We start from the raw sequence: 21,135 nt of genomic DNA, 5'->3' as shown, positions 1-21,135 counted from the left end.
TGTATTTTAGTTCTGTACATAAATTATTGTTATTTTACTTATTTACATTTTATTTCCTAAACTACAAACACGCCTTAACAAGAAGGTCCTTTAATAGTCTGTGTCAAGGCTTGGTATAATCCTGGATGTTTTAGAGGTATTATTGTCTCTGACCTATTATTCTTTGACGTCATCGTTGCCGTAATCCTGTTACATAACATTGTCACTGATACTAAGGAACCCGTTACGTAATCCAGACACTGTTTTTAATATTCATTTGTGGTTGGAGGGGGAATAGAAAACTGAAATCAGTTCCAGTAATGATCTGCTTGATTAGGTAGTGGTAGCATTTATTGGGGTTTACATATAAAAAATATTAATAAGCAAAAAATTTGTCTTGAAAGTTCATGTGTTTTTTGTTTGTAAGCGTATTATTGTTATTTTTGTGGTAGATTTTGCCTGGAAAACTTTTCTTTACTGCAATAAGTAATATAATAAGTTAAAATGTCAAACCATCGATAAAACATTGCAATACTATAAAATATTCAATCCTAGTATAAATAAATTTAATTGAAACATTTTTCATGTCTGTAACCATGATCCACCCAATCCTGTCCCCCACCCCACCTGTGTGTGTGTGTGTTGTCTGTAACCTGTTCATTTTTATCACTGCAATAAAAGGGCAGAATTCTAACAATACAATAGATTGTTTTAGAATTAATTATGCATTTATATTACATAACAAATACCTGCCCAACAGGGAATAGGAATGCTGAAATAAATTGTAAATTGAAAGACAATATACAAACAAGAAACATTTGAAAAAGTTGCTGGGTCGCAATGCCTATCAAATAGATGACCTGTTATATCTTATTATAGCTCTATATTTTTATTATATTTTTGAACTGATTATAAGTTTAGGATAATTTATTATTTATTTAAGCTGCAATTCGTACTGATTTAATGTTCAACACATGTTTGTAAAATATGAAATATCTGCAAAAGATTAATTTTTAACTTCTCTTATTATTTGACTTTATTCTCGTGGGTAGGTTGGGGCATACAGCAACAATATCGTTGATTTTGTTTGAACGCAAACTAAAATACAGTCACGTCAAACACGTTTTGTGTCACCAAATATGTAAAATTTGAGTATTTTAATAATATTTTACATCTTTAAAACTTAAATAGAAACAGTAAATTAATGTAAGTAATTAAAGTAGTTCTCGAGCTTTAGTATATTTGTAGAGCGTAAAGACTTTATATTTTAGGGAAATTATATCGTCTGCTGATGTAGTACGGTCTACTTACTTTTATTTGGTTCATGAAGTGAACATTATTCTTTCATTGTCCTTTGATCTTTAATATACTTTAAAAATTCTTTTAAACTAACAAGTTTACTTGAAGTTTTGGTTATTACTGTACCGGTATTGCTTGCCAATACTAACATCATGGCGGTGTAATACTAAACTACGTAATCGTGTTTAATATTGATTTTTTAGTGAATTTTATCTGTAAGTTAGTTCTAAATTCAATAAAATCATGATATAGTTTTATTAGCTACATAGTAATTTAAAGTTATCAATAATTAGGTATTTAAAAATATGGGAAAACTATATATATATTCGAACACTGAGTACACATCCAATAGATTTCGATCGTAATTCAGATACCTCGTCACAAATCACAATACAGAATTGATAAGGAAATTAAGTATAAAATGGAAGTTTAGTGTACTTTGTGGTCAAACCCCCTCACTTTAAAAGACAATTAATTAATGATTTACGATGTTAAATTGTCTTTGTTCTATTTCTTAGTCCTTAGTTCCATGAACACATCCGCTCTCAAATTGCTATCTTGAGTCAATGAAATCAATATGAAAAGTCCAATAAATATATATAAAAAAAAACAATAAAACGTATTGTAAAGCACCTCTTCATTCAATCACCTTTATCACTAACAAATCTTACACTTTTTAAAGGAACTGCACCATTTATAATTGATAAAAAAATATCTGTATACTTTTAGATTAATTATAGTCCTTACACTTTTATGAGCAAACATTATGAGATGTAATTATATATACCTAAACAGGTCATCTTTTTTGAAAAATTCTTTAAGCTTTCTTCTGGGATTTTAGTAAATTTGTACTCTGAATAACAATTAAAAACTTAATCATGCTTTAAAGGCAATAATAGGAATTATAAAAAAAAATATATATATTAAAAGGGTAAAAAAAACCTTTACTATAATCAAAGCCTATACATTTAAATCTTTTCCGTTTGTTATATGTCTATCTTTAAATAGACGAACATCCTTCCTTAGCTGCAATTTATTGTACAACTTGATAAATCCCGTATTTCGTCAATAAAAAACGACACACACAAAATTATCCTTGACTGGTTAAATTTGAACTCAATACTTGAGGTGGAATGAATTAACTCTCTTGCCCCCATACTATTAAATGAATAAATTAATCAATCAATCCATCTATGCTATAACAGTTTTACCTATAAATACAATTGGAATAAATACAATTGGAATAAATAAGCTATATTTTACATTAAACACTCGCTCCATTTGTATTCTTCTTAGGTCAAGTCTAATAATAATTGGTAAAACTAAATACTACATAGAAAAGTAGTAATATGTAAATTTAAAAGCAAATAGTGGGGTGCAATGTAAAATTAAATTTACATTGATTTAAAAAAAAAAAAAATATATTGAACTTGATATGGACGAGTTTACATTCTAACAACTATCACACTTGTCATAGTATATAAAAAATACAAGAAATAAAATATAAAAGACAGTTGCGGGCTGATAAAAATCAGAAGACTTCTTTTAGGACTTGAAATACATCTTTGTCAGTTATTAGAGGTAATAGAAAAGGACAGAGATGTATCTTATTAAGGTAACAGACTCGACAGGTGTGAGAGGTTTTCGTTTTGTGCGTAAATGTATTAACCATTACCATAGACAAAAAGAATTAAATATAGACTGCCAGCCGTGCTGCGGTTACCATGGTCACCATAGGTTCCGGCGCACACCGCTGTAGTTTACGCCGTAACTACATGGCGCTCCAAGCGGTGTGCGCCAGAAGCTATGGTAACCGCAGCACAGCTGACGGTCTATATTTAATTCTTTTTGTCTATGCCATTACCCTTTATCTATTTTTTTTATAGACTTATAAAAGCTTGAGATTATACAATCCAATAAAATATACAATATATTTATTAAATTTAGATTTTTATCATAAAGTTTTTTGAAAAACATTACCTTGTAATTTGCCAAACATGATTCCCAAAGAATCTAAATACCACTAGGAATGTTGTCAGTCTTGACATGAAGACAAGTGAATTATTATTTTAGTCACCCTGCTGAAATATAATTTTAAGTTCAAGTTAACTCCAGTTTAAGTTCCAATACACTCTAGCCTTCAATGGAATGTAAAATAAATAATGTCCAATCAAAACACCCCATCTGCAAAATTAAAATATAGATAAATTCGATGTAAATATTTTACCTATTTTGATAAACATCTGTAACTAACAATAGTGGTCTCATTATTATTGAATAACCCCTTCTTCTTCAGCTTTGACCGACCCGCAGCTATTATATGTAGGCCCTACCCTCATTGCTGCAATCATTAGCACAACTTTCTTAATTAGTTTGGCTTGAGGTCTAACTTAAATTAATTGAAACCTGTTAATTGAAATCTGATACCACCTTAGACGGCTAGTTGGATAAGCAAACGGAAATCATTTCTTTCACCCCCTCAAATTTCATTTTAAATCAATCTCTTTAAATACTAGTAGGTCTATAGATTAAAAGTTACAACAGTGTTCATATTGCAAGTGAGAAAAAAAAGTATTTTTAGCACCCCAGTACACCAGTCATTAGTTTTCGTTGTTTACGATAACCTTTATTCAGTTATATCAGAAAAGCTTTTATGGATTATAAAAAAACCTCCCAAAACGGATTATGCATGCCTTTAAAGTAATTTATTATGCACTTTTGCAGGTCGAGATAAATATATTTTATTATTTAAATGTACAGGTCTTATAACAGTTTCTACTCATATAGAATCAATGGAAATATTAAATTAAAATTTCTCAAAATTGATCTTAATGTCTATAAAGAATAAACGTGTTATTGTAGTGAAACATACAATGTGACATGATAATATACACAAAAACATTTACAACAAGAGGTTTGAATTACCTGTATCCCTCAAGTGATCCTGGATATATCACTTGACGGATACAGGTAATTTAAACCTTTTGTTGTAAAAATCAGTGATCCAGAAACTATACCATAAAAATATATATAGATGACGATGGAACGATATTTTTTAAGGATTGGGATAGTTTTCTTTAGAAGAAATGTATGCCGATGTCTTCAACTTCAGCCGATTATTTTTCCCTAGGGAGTTGAGTACAGCACTTAAGTAATGAGTATAGCCATACGTTTCAGTTACCGAAAAATATAATAGTTGTCTCACTCCAGAGAAATATTTCAGGTTCTAGTAACGAAATAATATCTTGTCAAAGAACCAAAGTTGTATTGACAAGTCAAAGGCTGTGTCTTTTTTTAGGAATAATTTAATACTGCAAACTTAACTTTTGGAATCCTTTTCAACATGAATCACACACAATTTCCCACATTTTCATTTTACGATTAGCCCCAAATCAACTTACGGTTGTAGCAACACCTGCATTAAATATGTCTTTGTACTTATATTCATTTGCAGTATATCTATTGCTTTGTATAAAATGGTTATTCATTCTTTCGTAGCAAATTATTTTTAAGCACGGTGTCTTGGATTACTGAAAGAAAGTTATACAGGGTGAGGCAGACCACCCGGACACAATTTATAGCGGCCAAACAAATCGAGGTAGATCGTTCGTAACAACTTAAACCCCCTATTTTTACCCCGTAGAATTTGGATAAATTATTTTAAAATCTCCCAGGCGTACCAAAATGGTAACTTTTTGTAAGGGTAGGTTAAGGAACCTCATTTTGAAGGAATTTGTTCACTGAGCATTTTGATGAAACAATTTAAAACTTACCTTGATGCTCATTTACAGGGTGTTCAAAGATTTCAAAAATTCAGGGTCTTAAAGTTTTTTTGCAGCCGCCTACATCAATGTAAGGGATCACAATCCCCCCCCCCCTCAAATTAATGAAAAGACGCCCTTTCCAAAAGTACCCTAAAATGTACTACTACGCCAAAGTTTACTAATTTTTAAGATACAGGAAGCTTAAGAAAACGTAAGAGCTTACAATTACATAGGTTTTAAAGTACACCATTAAAAAGGTCAAAAAATTTCTATATTAAAGTTTAGTCGTATCGCCTACGTTTTTAAAACTGTAGTCTTAAAACCTATTTTTGAATAATCTTTTTGTTTAATGTTGGAAGCCCTTTTTACCTAGAATAATCCAATCCACATTGGATTATTCTATTACTATTAAAACTACCCTACAAAGACAATATATGTGAATTTTCTCTGTTTCGGGTGTTTTATTTTTTTATGTAACTATTAATCTACACTTTTCACTCAAAAAAGTTTACATAAACGTAATTCGCCACACAAACAAGATGAAGTAATTTGAATAATTATCTCCAGTCGCTTTATCAACTGCATGACTCACTGGTTATCAAAGTAACTGTGAAGTTAATCATCATATCATGTAGGAGCAGATTTTGTTCATAAGGCATATATATGTAGAAGCCACAAACCTTACCTAGCCAAATAACGTTAATGCAATCAATTTTATTTTAAACCCAACAAATATTAATTACGAAGCAATATAGTGAAAATTATAATATACGCATAGCCAAGAGTAGTACCTTTAAGTAAATAGAGAAATCCAGTTAACCCGACTCATTTATCACTGAAAAATGAACACACATCGCGGGAAATCTGAGAAGATTTGATCAAATATCGCGGGAAATTGATCGATTGGTGATCGTGTGACAATGTTACCTGACACCTGTAATTAAAGCTGTTACTGTCACTGAAACTAGTTTGGTACTCTTGTGATTGTCATTGAATCTAAAATATAACTCTAATTTTGATTACCGATGAACCCAGAGTTTAAGATGAGTGCAACACTTTTCTTACCGTTAGGCTGCTTGCAAAGAGAAAGACAATAAAAATAACATCTTCCCTGCAGAAGAAATCTGTTAAGTCCGTAATAACTTATTAGATAATTGATTTCTTTCGGGAATAATACAGTGAATTAAAGTTTTGTTGACTGTCAGAACATTTAGTTATGTTCACCACTTTATTAAACTGAGAATTACATGGTATAAAAAAGCGGATCTGGGGCTTTGGGTGGTTTATAACCCAAAAAGTTTTAATTTTACGACATAACTCAACAATTTAAATAGTTAATCTAATTATGATCACTGGCTATTTGTTTTAAATTTCTTGTTACAACAAGTATTGACCATATACAATCGATAATCACTCTTAGAGGTAAAAATAAAAAATAAAACAAATATTAACAACAGCCGTAGTAAATATGAATTATGACTTAGTTCAGTTCTGTCGTGCATTTAATACCCAATTCCATAATTTTCGATAAAAATAATTCCTATTTCTTTCAATTTTAAAAGGATTTCTAAGGCTGCAAATGAAGTGCAGGGCGACACAGTGTGAAAATAGAAAAATAATGATAATTCTTATTGTACTGAAACCCTTGGGATTGAAAACCTCAAGGTTACCGATTGAATCGTTGGTAAAATTTCTGATATAAAATTCAACGAATCTGATTTCAAAGTTTTGGAAGGAAATGTGTAGAATCCGTAAAATAACACGGATAAAATATTGATCAATGATAATGCAACACTCTGTGTATTTAAACAGTCATCAAAATTGTATAAACATTTGTTTCATTTAGTGACTCAGATACGATACTTAAGTTAAGTAAAAATTGTAAACAGATTTAGTTTTATGACAGGAAGAACTATTCGACAGACATTTATTTATTTTTTTAATTACTCATAGTATCCTTTTATTGCAGATGTGATTATAAAAAATGGAACTCATTTCGATGTACCTTAAAACAGTTTAAGACAAATTCACTTTTTTTACTCACCACTAACAGTTCACTGTGAACATTCCTAGTGGCTTTTAGATTCTTTAGGCATCATGTTTGGCTAATTACAAGGCAATGTATTTTCAACACTTTATGATAAACATCTAAATGTAATACACATATTATAATATTGTATTGGATTGTATAATTTCAAGCTTTTATAAGTCTATACAAAATATTTTAGATAAAGGGTAGTGATACATTTACACACAAAACGAAAACCTCTCACGCCTGTCGAGTCTGTTACCCTAATAAGATACATCTCTGTCCTTTTCTATTACCTCTAATAACTGGCAAAGATGTATTTCAAGTCCCAAAACAAGTCTTCTGATTGTTCTCAGCCCGCAATTGCCTTTTATATTTAATTTCTTCTATTTTTTAGCGAATTTCCCTATAGGGAAGTAGCTATTACCGTAGGTGGCACGGTAAGACCTAGATCCGGGACCGATTTACTTTTTCATTTTGATGTCCCCAGAGGCCAAAAACACTATTCGTTCAAATTTTTATATATGTATATATATATATATAGACTTATATATATATACGTCCGTGAACGCGATAACTTGAGTAATTTTTGTCCGATTTTGATGAAATTTGGTTTAAAGGTGTAAAGCGGGATAAACTTGAATGAGTTTGCAAACCAGCACGATCGGACCATGGGAACGGGGCTTTACGGGGGGTTTTATGGGGTAAAAATTGGTTTTTCTCACTTTTGACCCTCAAAACACAAAATTTCCCAATTTCTCTTTAGACCTTTTTAAAGAGTTTAAAAAAACAAATAATTTAGTATATAAAAGTATTTTTGTTCGATTATTAGTAACGGAGAAAATTAAAAAAATTGTAAATTTAAAATTCCCATGTTATTCTTATGGAGAATAATGTCAAATGTTGTAGTTTGCTTGTTTATGAATATATTTTGATAAAACTTGGCAAATTTATTTATTTTGTACTAAGCTATCAGTATTTTACTCAAAAACACACTTTATTAGTTTCCTTGCAGCAGCAAACCTAGGTACTCGTTAAACCTAATGTTATTAAAATATATTTAACTGAAAATCAATTCAGACAAATGGAAATTCGCTTAGTCGGCAGGTTTGCTGCGGCAGGGGCATTTTATATCATGACAAGTGTGATGGTTGTTAGAATGTAAACTCGTCCTTATCAAGTTCAATTATTTTTAGCGAATTTCCCATATAGGGAATAAGCTATTACCGTAGGTCTCATGGTAAGACCTAGACCCGGGACCGATTTACTTTTTTGTTTTGAGGTCCCCAGAGGCCAAAAACACCATCCGTTCAAATTCATATATATTTATTTATATATGTGTCCGTTAGCGCGATAACTTGAGCAAAATTGATCCGATTTTGATGAAATTTGGTAAAAACGTGTAAACCTACATTTATTCGAACGAGTTCGCGAACCAGCATAATTGGACCATGGGATCAGGGGTTTATGGGGGGTTTTATAAGGTAAAAATGGGTTTTTCTCATTTTTGACCTTAAAAGCTTAAAATTTCTAAATTTCTCTCTAGACCATTTTGAAGAGCTTAAAAAAACAAATAATTTAATATATTGAAGTGTTTTTGAATGTTCATTGACTACGGAGAAAATTTAAAAAATTGTAAATTTAAAATTCCCATGTTATTCTTATGGAGAATAAATAAACTGTTCTAGTTTGCTTGTTTATGGATATATTTTAATCAAATTTGGCAATTTGGTTTATTTCATACTAAGCTATCAATATTTCAATTGAAAAAACACATCTCAACATCTTCCCCGAAGCAGCAAACCTAACTACTCACTAAAATTAATGTTATTTATAAATAGGAAATAAATCTGAAAATTTATAGGGAATATTTTAGTAGAAATCAAGCCGGGTAAATGTAAATTCGCTTAGGATGCAGGTTTGCTGCGACGGGGGTATATATATATATATTTATATATATATATATTTATATATGTGTCCGTTAGCGCGATAACTCGAGCAAAATTGATCCGATTTTGATGAAATTTGGTACAAACGTGTAAACCTACATTTATTCGAACGAGTTCGCGAACCAGCATAATCGGACCATGGGATCAGGGGTTTATGGGAGGTTTTATGGGGTAAAAATGGGTTTTTCTCATTTTTGACCCTAAAAACTTTAAATTTCTAAATTTCTCTCTAGACTATTTTGAAGAGCTTAAAAAAACAAATAATTTAGTATATTGAAGTGTTTTTTAATGTTCATTGACTATGGAGAAAATTAAAAAAATTGTAAATTTAAAATTCCCATGTTATTCTTATGGAGAATAAATAAACTGTTCTAGTATGCTTGTTTATGGATATATTTTAATCAAATTTGGTTTATTTCATACTAAGCTATCAATATTTCAATTGAAAAAACACACCTCAACATCTTCCCCGTAACACAAACCTAACTACTCACTAAAATTAATGTTATTTAAAAATGGAAATAAATCTGAAAATTTATAGGGAATATTTTAGTAGAAATCAAGCCGGGTAAATGGAAATTCGCTTAGTATGCAGGTTAGCTGCGACGGGGGTATTTTATTAAATCCATGTAAATTTAATTTTACATTGCACCCCACTATTTGCATTTAACGCATACATATAACTAATTTTCTATGCTGTATTTAGTTTTACCAATTATTATTAGACTTAACCAAAGAAGAATAAAAATGGAGCGAGTGTTGCATGAATGTAAATTATAGCTTATTTGTTCCAACAATTTGTTATTATAGGCAAAATTGTTATAGCATAGAGATAGTTTGATTGATTAATTTATTCATTTAATAGTATGGGGGCAAGAGAGTTAATTCATTCCACCTCAAGTATTGAGTTCAAATTTAACCAGTCAAGGATAATTTTGTGTGTGTGTTTTTTATTGACGAAATACGGGATTTATCAAGCTGTACAATAAATTGCAGCTAAGGAAGGAGGTTCGTCTATTTAAAGATAGACATATAACAAACGGAAAAGATTTAAATGTATAGGCTTTGATTATAGTAAAGGTTATTTTATTTACGCTTTTAATATATTTTTTTTAATACTTCCTATTATTGCCTTTAAAGCAAGATTAAGTTTTCAATTGATATTCAGAGTACAAATTTACTAAAATCCCAGAAGAAAGCTTAAAGAATTTTTCAAAAAAGATTACCTGTTTAGGTATATATTATTACATCTCATAATGATTCCTCATAAAAGTGTAAGGACTATAATTAATCTAAAGGTATACAGATCTTTTTTTATCAATTATAAATGGTGCAGTTCATTTAAAAAGTGTAAGATTTGTTAGTGATAAAGGTGATTGAATGAAGAGGTGCTTAATTTACAATACGTTTTATTGATTTTTTTATTTTTATAATATATTTATTGGACTTTTCATATTGATTTCATTGACTCAAGGCTTTAATAATACTATCTTATAACTTCATGGCATTGTCATAAAGTTCGTAGTTTATACCACAGGACAAAATATTTGTACAACTGTCAATGACAGATGCAGCTAATGTCAGATCTGTCAGTTGAGGGGATCTCCTCTAACATTTAATTTAGTGAAGAAATTACAATGGTTAGTCGTAAAATGAAGCTCTTCATTACAACAAATTGTTCACTTGAATAAATCTAGTTCAAAGACGATAAGACATTTCAGTTACAAATTAAAGAATAAATGTAATAATTATATTGGAACAAATAACATTTAAATATATTTTTTGTCACTTCTCATAATTGTAACTTTCCAGAAAACCGGCAAAGATGTATCGTAAATTGTAAGAATGTAAACCCCTGATTTATATTGCTACTTATTAGTTGATATCTTATTTTAGCTCCTAGAATATATTTTTGGTATTTGCGAAAACTAAATACTGATATGGTTAATTTAGGCCAAATGCTAAAAATTATGGACATACATTCTTGGATTTTCAAGGGTCAAGTTTTCCTATTAAAATAACAGTAATCGGCAACGTTACATCAACAGGGCAAGAAACCAATTTTTTTGTTTGTTTTCACAGAATAGAATATATAATAGAGGCTTGAAATGCAAATCATTATAAATGTGACAATTTAAAAAAAAGATCGGAATAGGATGACAAAGAATGATGAAACAAACAGAGTTTTCAATCAATCGGAAGGCGATGATGCATTTTATATATACAGAAGTCTCCTTTATGACCACACTTAGTATACTCATAGTTATTTTGTAATGTAATGTATTATTTGTAATGGTATGTGTGTAGCCACATATTTTGTGACCAGGAGCAAATATGAAATATATTCAGTCATTGTATTTCCCAGTATTATTGTCTGTGATACAAGTTATGTAGTTCTTTTTTCTTTCTTTCTATCCTAGGACGCTAGGTACGAGCCTGGGATTGTTTTTCACATTACTTCAGGCTAGCCTAGGAGTGGCATTATCACATGGATAAAATCAATTGGTGATTTGGAGGAGTTGAACCCGGGACCTATTGGACCGAAGTTCCGCACTCTAACCACTAGACCAGCTCGCTCCCCACATGTTATGTACAGTAATAAGTATTATTTTTATTACCATTTACGTAATGCTTTTTCAAGTTACATCGCACTCATAGTTGATGTTATCGGCAGTAATTAATCAGATGGATCGGACGGCGTCTCAAGTTAGTAAGGTTTATGATGCATCTGGTGTATTAATAAGAAATATCAACCTCTTTGAGGAACACCCTGTATATTAGTTTCAAAAAGAGACAGTCATAATATTAGTTCAACTGTGAGTAAAGTACAGGTTTGTGATTAAAATATAAATTAAAATCCAAACAATGTAGCTAAAACCTATTTGTCTATGCTTCCCAATTAATGGGGATTTCAAAATAAATTGAATGAATACAGCTACAGAGAATATGGAGTACAGCAACATTTACTGTGATTGGGTTTGGTTGGAAAACCGATCTCAAACAGAATATACCAAACTGTTCAAGTGAAACGATTAAAATTGGATGTTTCATCAAGTAACTACTATGTTTGAGTTAAATATGTCAATTGAAAGAAGAAGTATTTCGTTTTATATTTAATACTTCAAGGATGAGATTTTCTTAAAGATAAAATACAATACATCAATTCCAGTTTCACGTAAAAAAACTAATAATGTCGATTAACTATTGCATGAATATTACCTACGAATATGATTATGAATATTATATTGTTAAAGCCTACACGTCAGCTATGTAACAAATTGTGTAAAGTGCCTTTAAGAAAGTAATTTAACCAACGAAGATTGTATTCTCCCATTGGTATTATATTTTTAGGATAGGGTTCTTTAAATAAATTGCATGAACAATAATTATAGATGGATTTTAATTAAAGTTTTATCCAAGCCATGTTTTAATCATTATTATAAATACTAAAACTTTAATAAATAAAATTTACCTCAAATAATAATCATACTAACATAAAACATGTAAATTAATTAGTAAACACAATCAAATGTATTGAAATGTTGTGTTAAAATGAAATAAAGGAGAAGGTTAAAGGTAAATGGACCTAAACAGTGGATATAAAACATGAGGTATTGTATAAAATATATCATATTTATTTACAAGTAAGGAATTATTTTATTTCATTTTTAAGTAATTCAAAAATAGTTCTAGCATTTTATGTATGCTAAAACATCAAGGTTTTCAAAAATAAATTTCAATATGTAATTTTGTTGACTTATTTTGTTGGCTGATGGTTTTGTTGTTCATCCGGAGGTGTTCTCACAAGTTGCACTTTGATTAAGTCCGTAGCTGCTACACACTTAATACCTTTATGACACATAATGCGGCTTAGTGTTTCCATGAAATCCAATATTGAATAACATTCATAGACAAATATAATACAATTCAATACAATACGAAACAATGAATTGTAATGTACCTTGTTATAACACAAGAGTATTTATAGTGGTCTAACCAATATTTACTATAAAACTGTAAATACCGTATTGCAGCATATCGGATTATTTAATTGTACAATATAGTTAATATTACTAACATTATTGATAGTTTATATTATTCAAATTTGGAAAAATCATAAGTAAGTTAATAATTCATTTATAGTTTCTGGTACACCAGAAGTTTGGCAAACTACAAAAATTGTAATTAGCTTTAGATTAAACTATCTAACACCGTAATTTCAATTAAATATCCTTTTTTAAATTGTTGCTGTTACTTGTCATTTCGACAATACTCATTTTATATAGCTGTTGGATGTATTTTCTGAATGTATATAGCGTATAAAGACTACTGACTCAGAACCTTAGAGGTTTGCTCACCTAACAATCAAACGGTTGAAGGATCGACCACGAAAAAGATTTGTAGCTTTCTGACTGTTCAAAACTGGACCCAATTGACGTCCATGATCATTTCGCCTTAAATAAATAATCCTGGCTAATGAAGCATGGTGTTATTATCGATGATTGATAATGATAATAATAACAACGAAACGGGTAATTTATTTTAAATTAAACTTTCAAAATGATAGTCTATGTTCATAAATTTCTTTGAAGGGTTGTAGTGACTTTAAATAATCAAGATTCTAAAATAATGTTTTGATAGTCCCAACAATTAAAATTCATCTAAATTGTACAGTTAATATAGGCCTAATCATCTTAGAAATTATGGACTTGAACCTATTCACTTCTAATTTCAGATAGGAATAACGTTCAGTAATACTCTTTAGTACAATTTAAAGGAATATAATGTTTTTTAGAAGATTACACTGAAAATGTTGAAAAATCACAACAACGAGATTTTAAGATTTCTTAAGAGTTACGTAAGAAACAAAAATACAAAAGCTATCGACAATAATGATACAACACTTTGCACAAAGTTGTTTCCGGAAAGAAAGTATTTTCCGGTTCTGGGCTCACAATTTCCGGTGCAGACAGCAACAATGAGTGGTTCTGGGTCTGAATGTCTTGTTGATGTGTTTATCTTACGTCATGTAACCATTGGAACTCACCTGCGTGGATATTTGTTATCAGAATATATCCTTTTCTATTAATTGTTCTAAAATTAGGCTTTAGCTTCGTTAATTCAGCTGTTTGACCATTTGAGCTGGATTGACTAAGGTAAAGCCTATTTTTAGTTTACAGCTCAGGGGCTAAAACATGGATTAATTATTGCTATTAACTAAAGTGTGTATTGAATTAACAATAGATGGGTTTGTGCGTGTTAGGCAATTACACCAACTCATCATAGCTGTTTTACCAAACGAAACATCAACTCTACGTATTTCTTGGACATCAGGAGGAAGTTCATCGATTGGAACGTCTCAAGAGCAGTTCCTGTCGTATACCGGCAATCCTTAAGTACTTCCCCTGGATAGCCTTAAGTCCAGAATAAAGCAATGATTTACTATAAAACCTTTTTAAAGTTCAAGTAAAGTGAATTAACTCACTTTTACATTTTCCACATGTTGTCCACATGTGTGTGTTTTTTTTACATTTGTTTTATTTATTTTTTTTTACATTTTCGTCAATTTCAGAGGTAGTTGTTGGGTTTTTCTTGAAAATAAACTGCTTAAGGAACTTATATTTATGTCTCATAATAACTTATAAATATAAGTTCCTTAAGCAGTTTATTTGCAAGAAAGCCCCAACAAATACCTCTGAAATTGAGGAAGACAATACAGGGAAAATGTAAAAATGAGTTAATTCTTAGATTTACTGATAGTGTCTTTAAATGATAGCCCGATGTATCGGTTCTCATTTTGTCAAATACATAAGTGGTACGTATTGTTCATTTAAAAGAACCCAAAATAATAAGATAGTTGAAAAACATGATGATTATTTTAAGGGACTTCATGGGTACGAAATTAATATAACATTCTGATTTGTATGGTTTAATACTAGTATTGTAGAATGTAAGAAAATGTTAGATTCTGTATTAAGTTATAAAAGTTTTATTTTATTTTCAGCAAGCAACGTTTGGCGTTTGTAGATGGACATTGAAAATCAAGTTTTGACTGAATATTCTATGTTTGCATAATTCAAACTTTTTAAAAATTGTTTAGTTAATACTACTAAAGTTTTACATGTATACAAGTGGGGCTTCTCTGGTAATTTACCTGCCCAGTACGGCACAATTGAAAATGAAATTTGAACAAATTGAAAATGGCTACGCATTATACGTAGCCATTTTCAATTTACCCAATAATACTTTAATAATATAATAATACTTCAATTAACACGCGATAAGTTTGAGAAGATGTCAAATCCATCTTCAAACATTTAAATAATTAACAGCGTTACTATCTGTTACAAAGTTAAGGAGAGTGTTAAGAGGAGATGAGATATTTAATGTTTAACGACTGTTTCAGTTAAATTACTTTTCCAACTGTGCTTTACACTAATTGCCGCTTAACGAGAAGTGTATTACTTTAGGAGGAAAGGTTGAAATGAGACACATTCTGAGACGTGTGTCGAATTAAATGTAACAGTTAGAGATAAAATGCTTTTATCAATGACTTTTGCATTCTGAAGTGGAAATTATTTTATGAACTAGCTGTGTCCGATATTTTGTTCAAAATTAACTTAGTTGATTACGCTTAACACATAGGCACTACCTTGAGTATTCCTTTGTTGTTGTAACTGTGATAGTTGGTGTAAGATAAAAGCTTGTTAACAATATGTTTTCCTTTAAGTTTGGCCGTGGTTTTTAGGTCGGCGTAATCGACAGAATACAGGAATTAACATAATTACAATCCAACTAAATTATATGTTATTCTAATAGTGGCTTCAGCTGAGAATTGAATGTTACTTGTTGAATGTAAATGGATATTATATGTGTAAATGTATATATATAGAATAGAATGTGAAAATATTGTCAAGAACAGTAGTCATTATCATAAAAATGAAGCGATTGGTTCAAATTTTTCATAACAGATTCCAAGGTAATGACGAAATAAGGGCAAGTCTTAGAATAAGGGTAATACTTTACAATATCCGGGATTATACAAATCCTTCACTCTGACCTTTACGTGGTCCTAAGTCAGGGAAAGTGCAATGTTGGGAAATCTTCTGTAAGAAATAAATAAATAAATAAATAAATAAAAATGCCTTTATTTATCGAGCGTTTCTCAGTACAAATACTGCTTCTCAGAACAACTTTCGTCAATAACAATATACAACTAACAACAAATAAATAGAGCAATAACAAAACAGAAACAAGACAATATGAGTAACAATAATTAACCATCAGTGCACAATTCTTTGATCTTAACTCTAAATGATGATAAAGAATATTTTTTGAGGCCAGAGGGGAGGTCGTTGTACAGTTTTGGACCGAAGTACGAGAAGCCTCGTCTCCCAAACTCAAGCCTCACTCTTGGAAAGTGAAGCTGGAGACCACCATGGCGGGTACTGCGCTGAGAGACCTCCTCCCGGAAAGAGAGCCTCTCAAGAAGGTACTGTGGCTCCTGTAAGACAAGAGCCTTGTGCACCATGCAGCACGTCATGATCCTGCAAACAGTGTCTACTGTTGTCATCCCCGCTACAGCTCTATAGGGAGAGATATGTTCAAATTTTTTGAGGCAAAATATGAAGCGAATAGCTGAATTTTGCAGTTTCTGCATTCGGGTCATGTCTACTCCAGAGATGCTGTTTCCATAAGCAGGGAGACAATATGTAAACACCGACAGGACTAGTGACTGCATGAGGCGCAGCTTCGCAGATTCTGGCAGCAGACTTCTAAACCTGTACAGCCCTCTCAGCCTTCCCAACGCGCGCTGCGAGGCATGTGTGACATGGTCAGAGAAGGTGAGGCTGCTATCAAGCACAACGCCAAGAGTCTTTGACTTGTCACACAAAGTCAAAGATTCCCCGTTGAGCACAACACTCACTCCTCTCACGCTGAGGGACTGCACCAAGTCTTGTGGCGCCGTATGCATCACAGTACACTTGCCAGTATTGAGTTTCAACCCATTTGCTTCTGACCACAAAAGGATTTTTCTTAGATCAGAGTTAATGAGATCGAGTGAAGCTCTAATCTGGGATGGCTCATAAGACAAGTGCAGCTGTGAGTCATCGGCATACAAATGAACTGTACAATGTTGCACACAGCTAGGAAGGTCTGCCGTGTACAAATTGAACAGAACAGGCCCAAGACAGCTGCCTTGGGGAATTCCTTGGGTTTTGACAAGCGGGGTTGATGTTTCACTCTCTAACTGCGTCACTTGCAGCCTGGAGTCTAAGTATGACCTTATCCATTTCAAAATATTTTCGTCAAAGCCATAATATTTCATTTTGGCCAATAGCATCTCATGGTTCATTGAATCAAATGCCTTTGAATAGTCCAGCATAACTAGAGAACTATATTTACCCTTGTCTTTGGCGTCAATCATATCACTAAATAAGTTCGTCAGGGCTGTACACGTGCTATGGTTAGGTCTAAATCCAGACTGAAGTTTGGGTAATATATTTTGTGTGTTTATGTAGCTGACTATAATAACGTAGCTGAAATAATGCCAATAACCTTTGTAAATATTTTATGTAAATGAAAGTTATTTCAGAACGTTATTATTGTCTTCTTAAGAGTAAGTACTAAACACCATTAGTATATCGAGTATTTTAATTACAAGACGATTTAGAAAAAGATGTGTCTTTGTTCAAGGTTAAGTTGTAATGTTATTCTGAGCTATTGCACCATCTATTGCAGCTGTAAGTTTGATTGCAGTTTTATAATATTCTTCATGATGAATGTACAATAGATGTACATGTTCTTGATAAGAAATACTAACTTTGAACCTTGTATGATATCATCAGTTGTTATTACTTGAGTTTTTAGCTCATTCAAATCTCATTTAATAGGTTGTACATTGTATTATTATGTATTATTAAAGTAAGAAGGTTATTAAAATAGTTCGTGCATCGCTATTTTAGAAAGTTACCGTATGAATAAGAAAAACATCATACATTTTTATTTGTTCAAAAAAACCAAAGAAATGGTTTTTAAACATGTATTCCAAGGAGTACCACGAGTAAGACGACTACTTGTAGGACCAAGCAATTAAAGACTTCTCCAGACTGGGATGAACATTAGAAGAGGCAAGGGTGGGTAACTACTGTACTATAAACCAGTGTGTGTGTGAATCGCCCACCTATCCCACTTAAAGGTTTTTCAAATCTTCAGAGTCGTTGTTTTAACATAAAATTATCAGATTTAAAATACAAATCGTATGGGCCTATAATCGGATGAAAGAAATAGTTGGTCACGTGACTTTTGTAAAAGATTGTTTAAATTAAAACTGCCAGAACTTTTCATTGCATACGTGTAAACTAGCTGTTCTGAATTATATTTAGTTTTAATCGACTACTTCATCCCGTACGTAGTACGGACCAACAGCTAGTACAATTTAAAAAGGTGTTTAGTATTATATTTTAAATGCACGGTATATTTTGTTGAAATCGGATATTCAGTTATAGCTATGTTTTTTTTTTCGGGACTATAAATTGTTCATCTGTATTGACCAACCATAAAAGTGATGTCTGTTATATCAAACTTGTGCGCGTTATAAATCTACATTTAAAAGTAAATGTTTAAAACTACTTTTTTCGTGTTTGCCGCAATGGCAATTTTTATGATTTTGGCAAGGGAACGGTACCCAAACCATTTCTATGATCTTGCAAGCGTTGTTGCAAAACTTTTCACTGAGGTAAAATATTAAACTCTTTGTAGATTACATAACCTTAGTAGTTAGAATTCTTCATTCCATCGTTGAAAATAATTATTCTAGTAATTTCCGTCTTAGAATTGTTTTCGCTTTTCATATCCGCTCATGAAAATCATTTCTTTGTTACTGACGTTTTTTACTGAGAACTCAAAAGGCGCAATAAGCTCATAGTACTACTGTTCTGAAATTTTATGTATGCACAGTATGTATACGTCTCCTTCACGGATGTTAGCACAGTACGAATCACAAGTTAAAAACTGTTCTTTTTTGGGATTCAAAAAACAGTATTTGAACAAGTGTTTTATACTTAGGCCGAAAACTTGGCAAATTTATTTATTTTATACTAAGCTAATAATATTTACTAAAATTACATTTAATATTTTGTTAAAAATTCACTTTATTAGTTTCCTCGTAGCAGCAAACCTAGGTACTTGTTAAACCTAATGTTATTTAAATATACAGTAGGACCTCAATATCTCGAATCTGAAGGGGATATGATAAAAATTCGAGTTATCAAGTTTTTCAAGTTAGTGAGGTTCGAGTTATGAAGGTGCCATACAAAAAAGTTCGAGATACTGAGGTGTTTGGGCCTGACAGTGATGTAACGTTGCGGCCTTTATAACTCGACTTTTACATCCTAAACCTTTTTTAAATCGAACTCAAACTGTATTTATACGTACTGAAGAGTAACTGTGGAAGCAAAATAAAACAATTTTAATGCACATAAAGTACTTTATTTATTATTGGGCAATAAGTTTGGAAATAAGTTTCATAAAGTACATACGTAAAAAACCTGTTGAATAACAAAGAAAAATTATTTTAAATACTGAAAAAAACACAAAACAATACAAATTCTAAACAAAATACAAGTTTAACTTTTCAAAATGTAGTTAAGTAGGCCTACTGAATCTAAACTCGACTTTTACATCCTAAACCTTTATAATGTAAATCGAACTCAAACTGTATTTACCCACGTATTGAAGAGTAACTGTGGAAGCAAAATAAAACAATTTTAATGCACATAGAGTACTTTATTTATTATTGGGCAATAAGTTTGGAAATAAGTTTGATAAAGTACATACGTAAAAAACCTGTTGAATAACAAAGACAAATTATTTTAAATACAGGTACTGAACAAAACACAAAACAATACGAATTCTAAACAAAATACTGTACAAGTTTAACTTTTCAAAATGTAGTTAAGTAGGCCTACTGAACCTACTTTGGCAAAACGGGATGAAAGAAATCTTCAATTCTTGCTTGTTTACCTTTTATGTTTACGGCATCCAATGCTATGTCCAAGTTATTGATGCAATTCACAACACTATCACTCATCACTGACTTTTTCTCAAAAAAACACCGAATCACATGAATTGCAGCACGAGCATCTTTAAGAGTTGGGTCTGGCTGTGTTGATTCGCCCTCATCCTCCTCTCCCTCGTCTGAAGAAACTGCATTCGAACTCGAACCTCCAGCAACCGATGTAATGATGTCTGCGTCAGTCAGCTCCCCGCATACAGCAACGTCGTCGTCAAAGTCTACGAAGTCCACGAACGCCAACTCTTCAACATTCAGAGCCTGTGCTGCTACAGTCCATTCAGCCGGTGTCTCATTTATGTCCGCGATAGAAGGTTCATCCTGTACTTCATCCAGTTCATTTCCCGTGGTGTGTTGGGGTACCTCAAAACCACATGCATTAAAGCAGTTTTTGATTGTCACCGAAGTCACACAGTTCCAGGCTTTTGACACCATCCATAGTGCATCGAGTAGATTAATCTGCGTCATTGACTCGTTGTCCATATCCCTCAAAAATCGTTTGACAACCTCTCTTCTGTAGTTCACTTTAAAGTTTTTAATGATCCCTTGATCAAGTGGTTGTAGCTTGGAGGTTGTGTTTGGTGGTAGGAATTGTACTTTGACGTTCTTCAGAGGAGGTATGTCCTTGTGTGCTGAGCAGTTGTCAATAAAGAGAAGTATTTTTCTATTCTTCTTCTTCATGGCCTTATCGATATTTTTCAGCCAAGAACTGAAAAACCCAGAAACCATCCAAGCTTTATTATTTGCTTCATACTCTGTCGGCAAACTTTTCACATTCTTAAAACAGCGTGGATTTTTTGCCTTTCCTATGACAAGGGGCTTGAGTTTGTCTGTTCCGTCGGAGTTAGCACAAAGCAACACAGTTATTCTAACTTTGTTAGAAGTTATTTTAACTGGAAATCAATTCAGACAAATGAAAATTCGCTTAGTTTGCAGGTTTGCTGCGGCAGGGGTATTTATTGTTAAAATTTAACGTTAAGTTAAAACGACCCTGAAGTTTACACCGTAAATAATGATCTTTTATCACAACGAGGTAAATTT

At 31.7% G+C, this 21,135-nt stretch overlaps 1 protein-coding gene across 1 annotated transcript; it reads right to left on the bottom strand.

Moving 5' to 3' along the window:
* Positions 1 to 19,995: 19,995 nt before the first annotated feature.
* Positions 19,996 to 20,775, bottom strand: LOC129000464 (tigger transposable element-derived protein 6-like). The gene has a single exon (XM_054427427.1). The coding sequence runs from the start codon at positions 20,773 to 20,775 to the stop codon at positions 19,996 to 19,998; it is 780 nt and encodes a 259-aa protein (XP_054283402.1).
* Between the last annotated feature and the right edge of the window lie 360 nt (positions 20,776 to 21,135).

This window comes from Macrosteles quadrilineatus, unplaced genomic scaffold, assembly GCF_028750875.1.
Source record: "Macrosteles quadrilineatus isolate MER2022 unplaced genomic scaffold, UCM_ALF_1.0 Scaffold_8__2_contigs__length_117827958, whole genome shotgun sequence".
Classification (NCBI taxonomy): domain Eukaryota; kingdom Metazoa; phylum Arthropoda; class Insecta; order Hemiptera; family Cicadellidae; genus Macrosteles; species Macrosteles quadrilineatus.
Note: the sequence above shows the minus strand (reverse complement) of the source record. Positions and strands in the feature narration are given on the sequence as shown.

Excerpts from the sequence above, each read along its gene's own strand:
- LOC129000464 (XM_054427427.1), bottom strand. The coding sequence starts at position 20,775 with ATGAAGAAGAAGAATAGAAAAATACTTCTCTTTATTGACAACTGCTCA.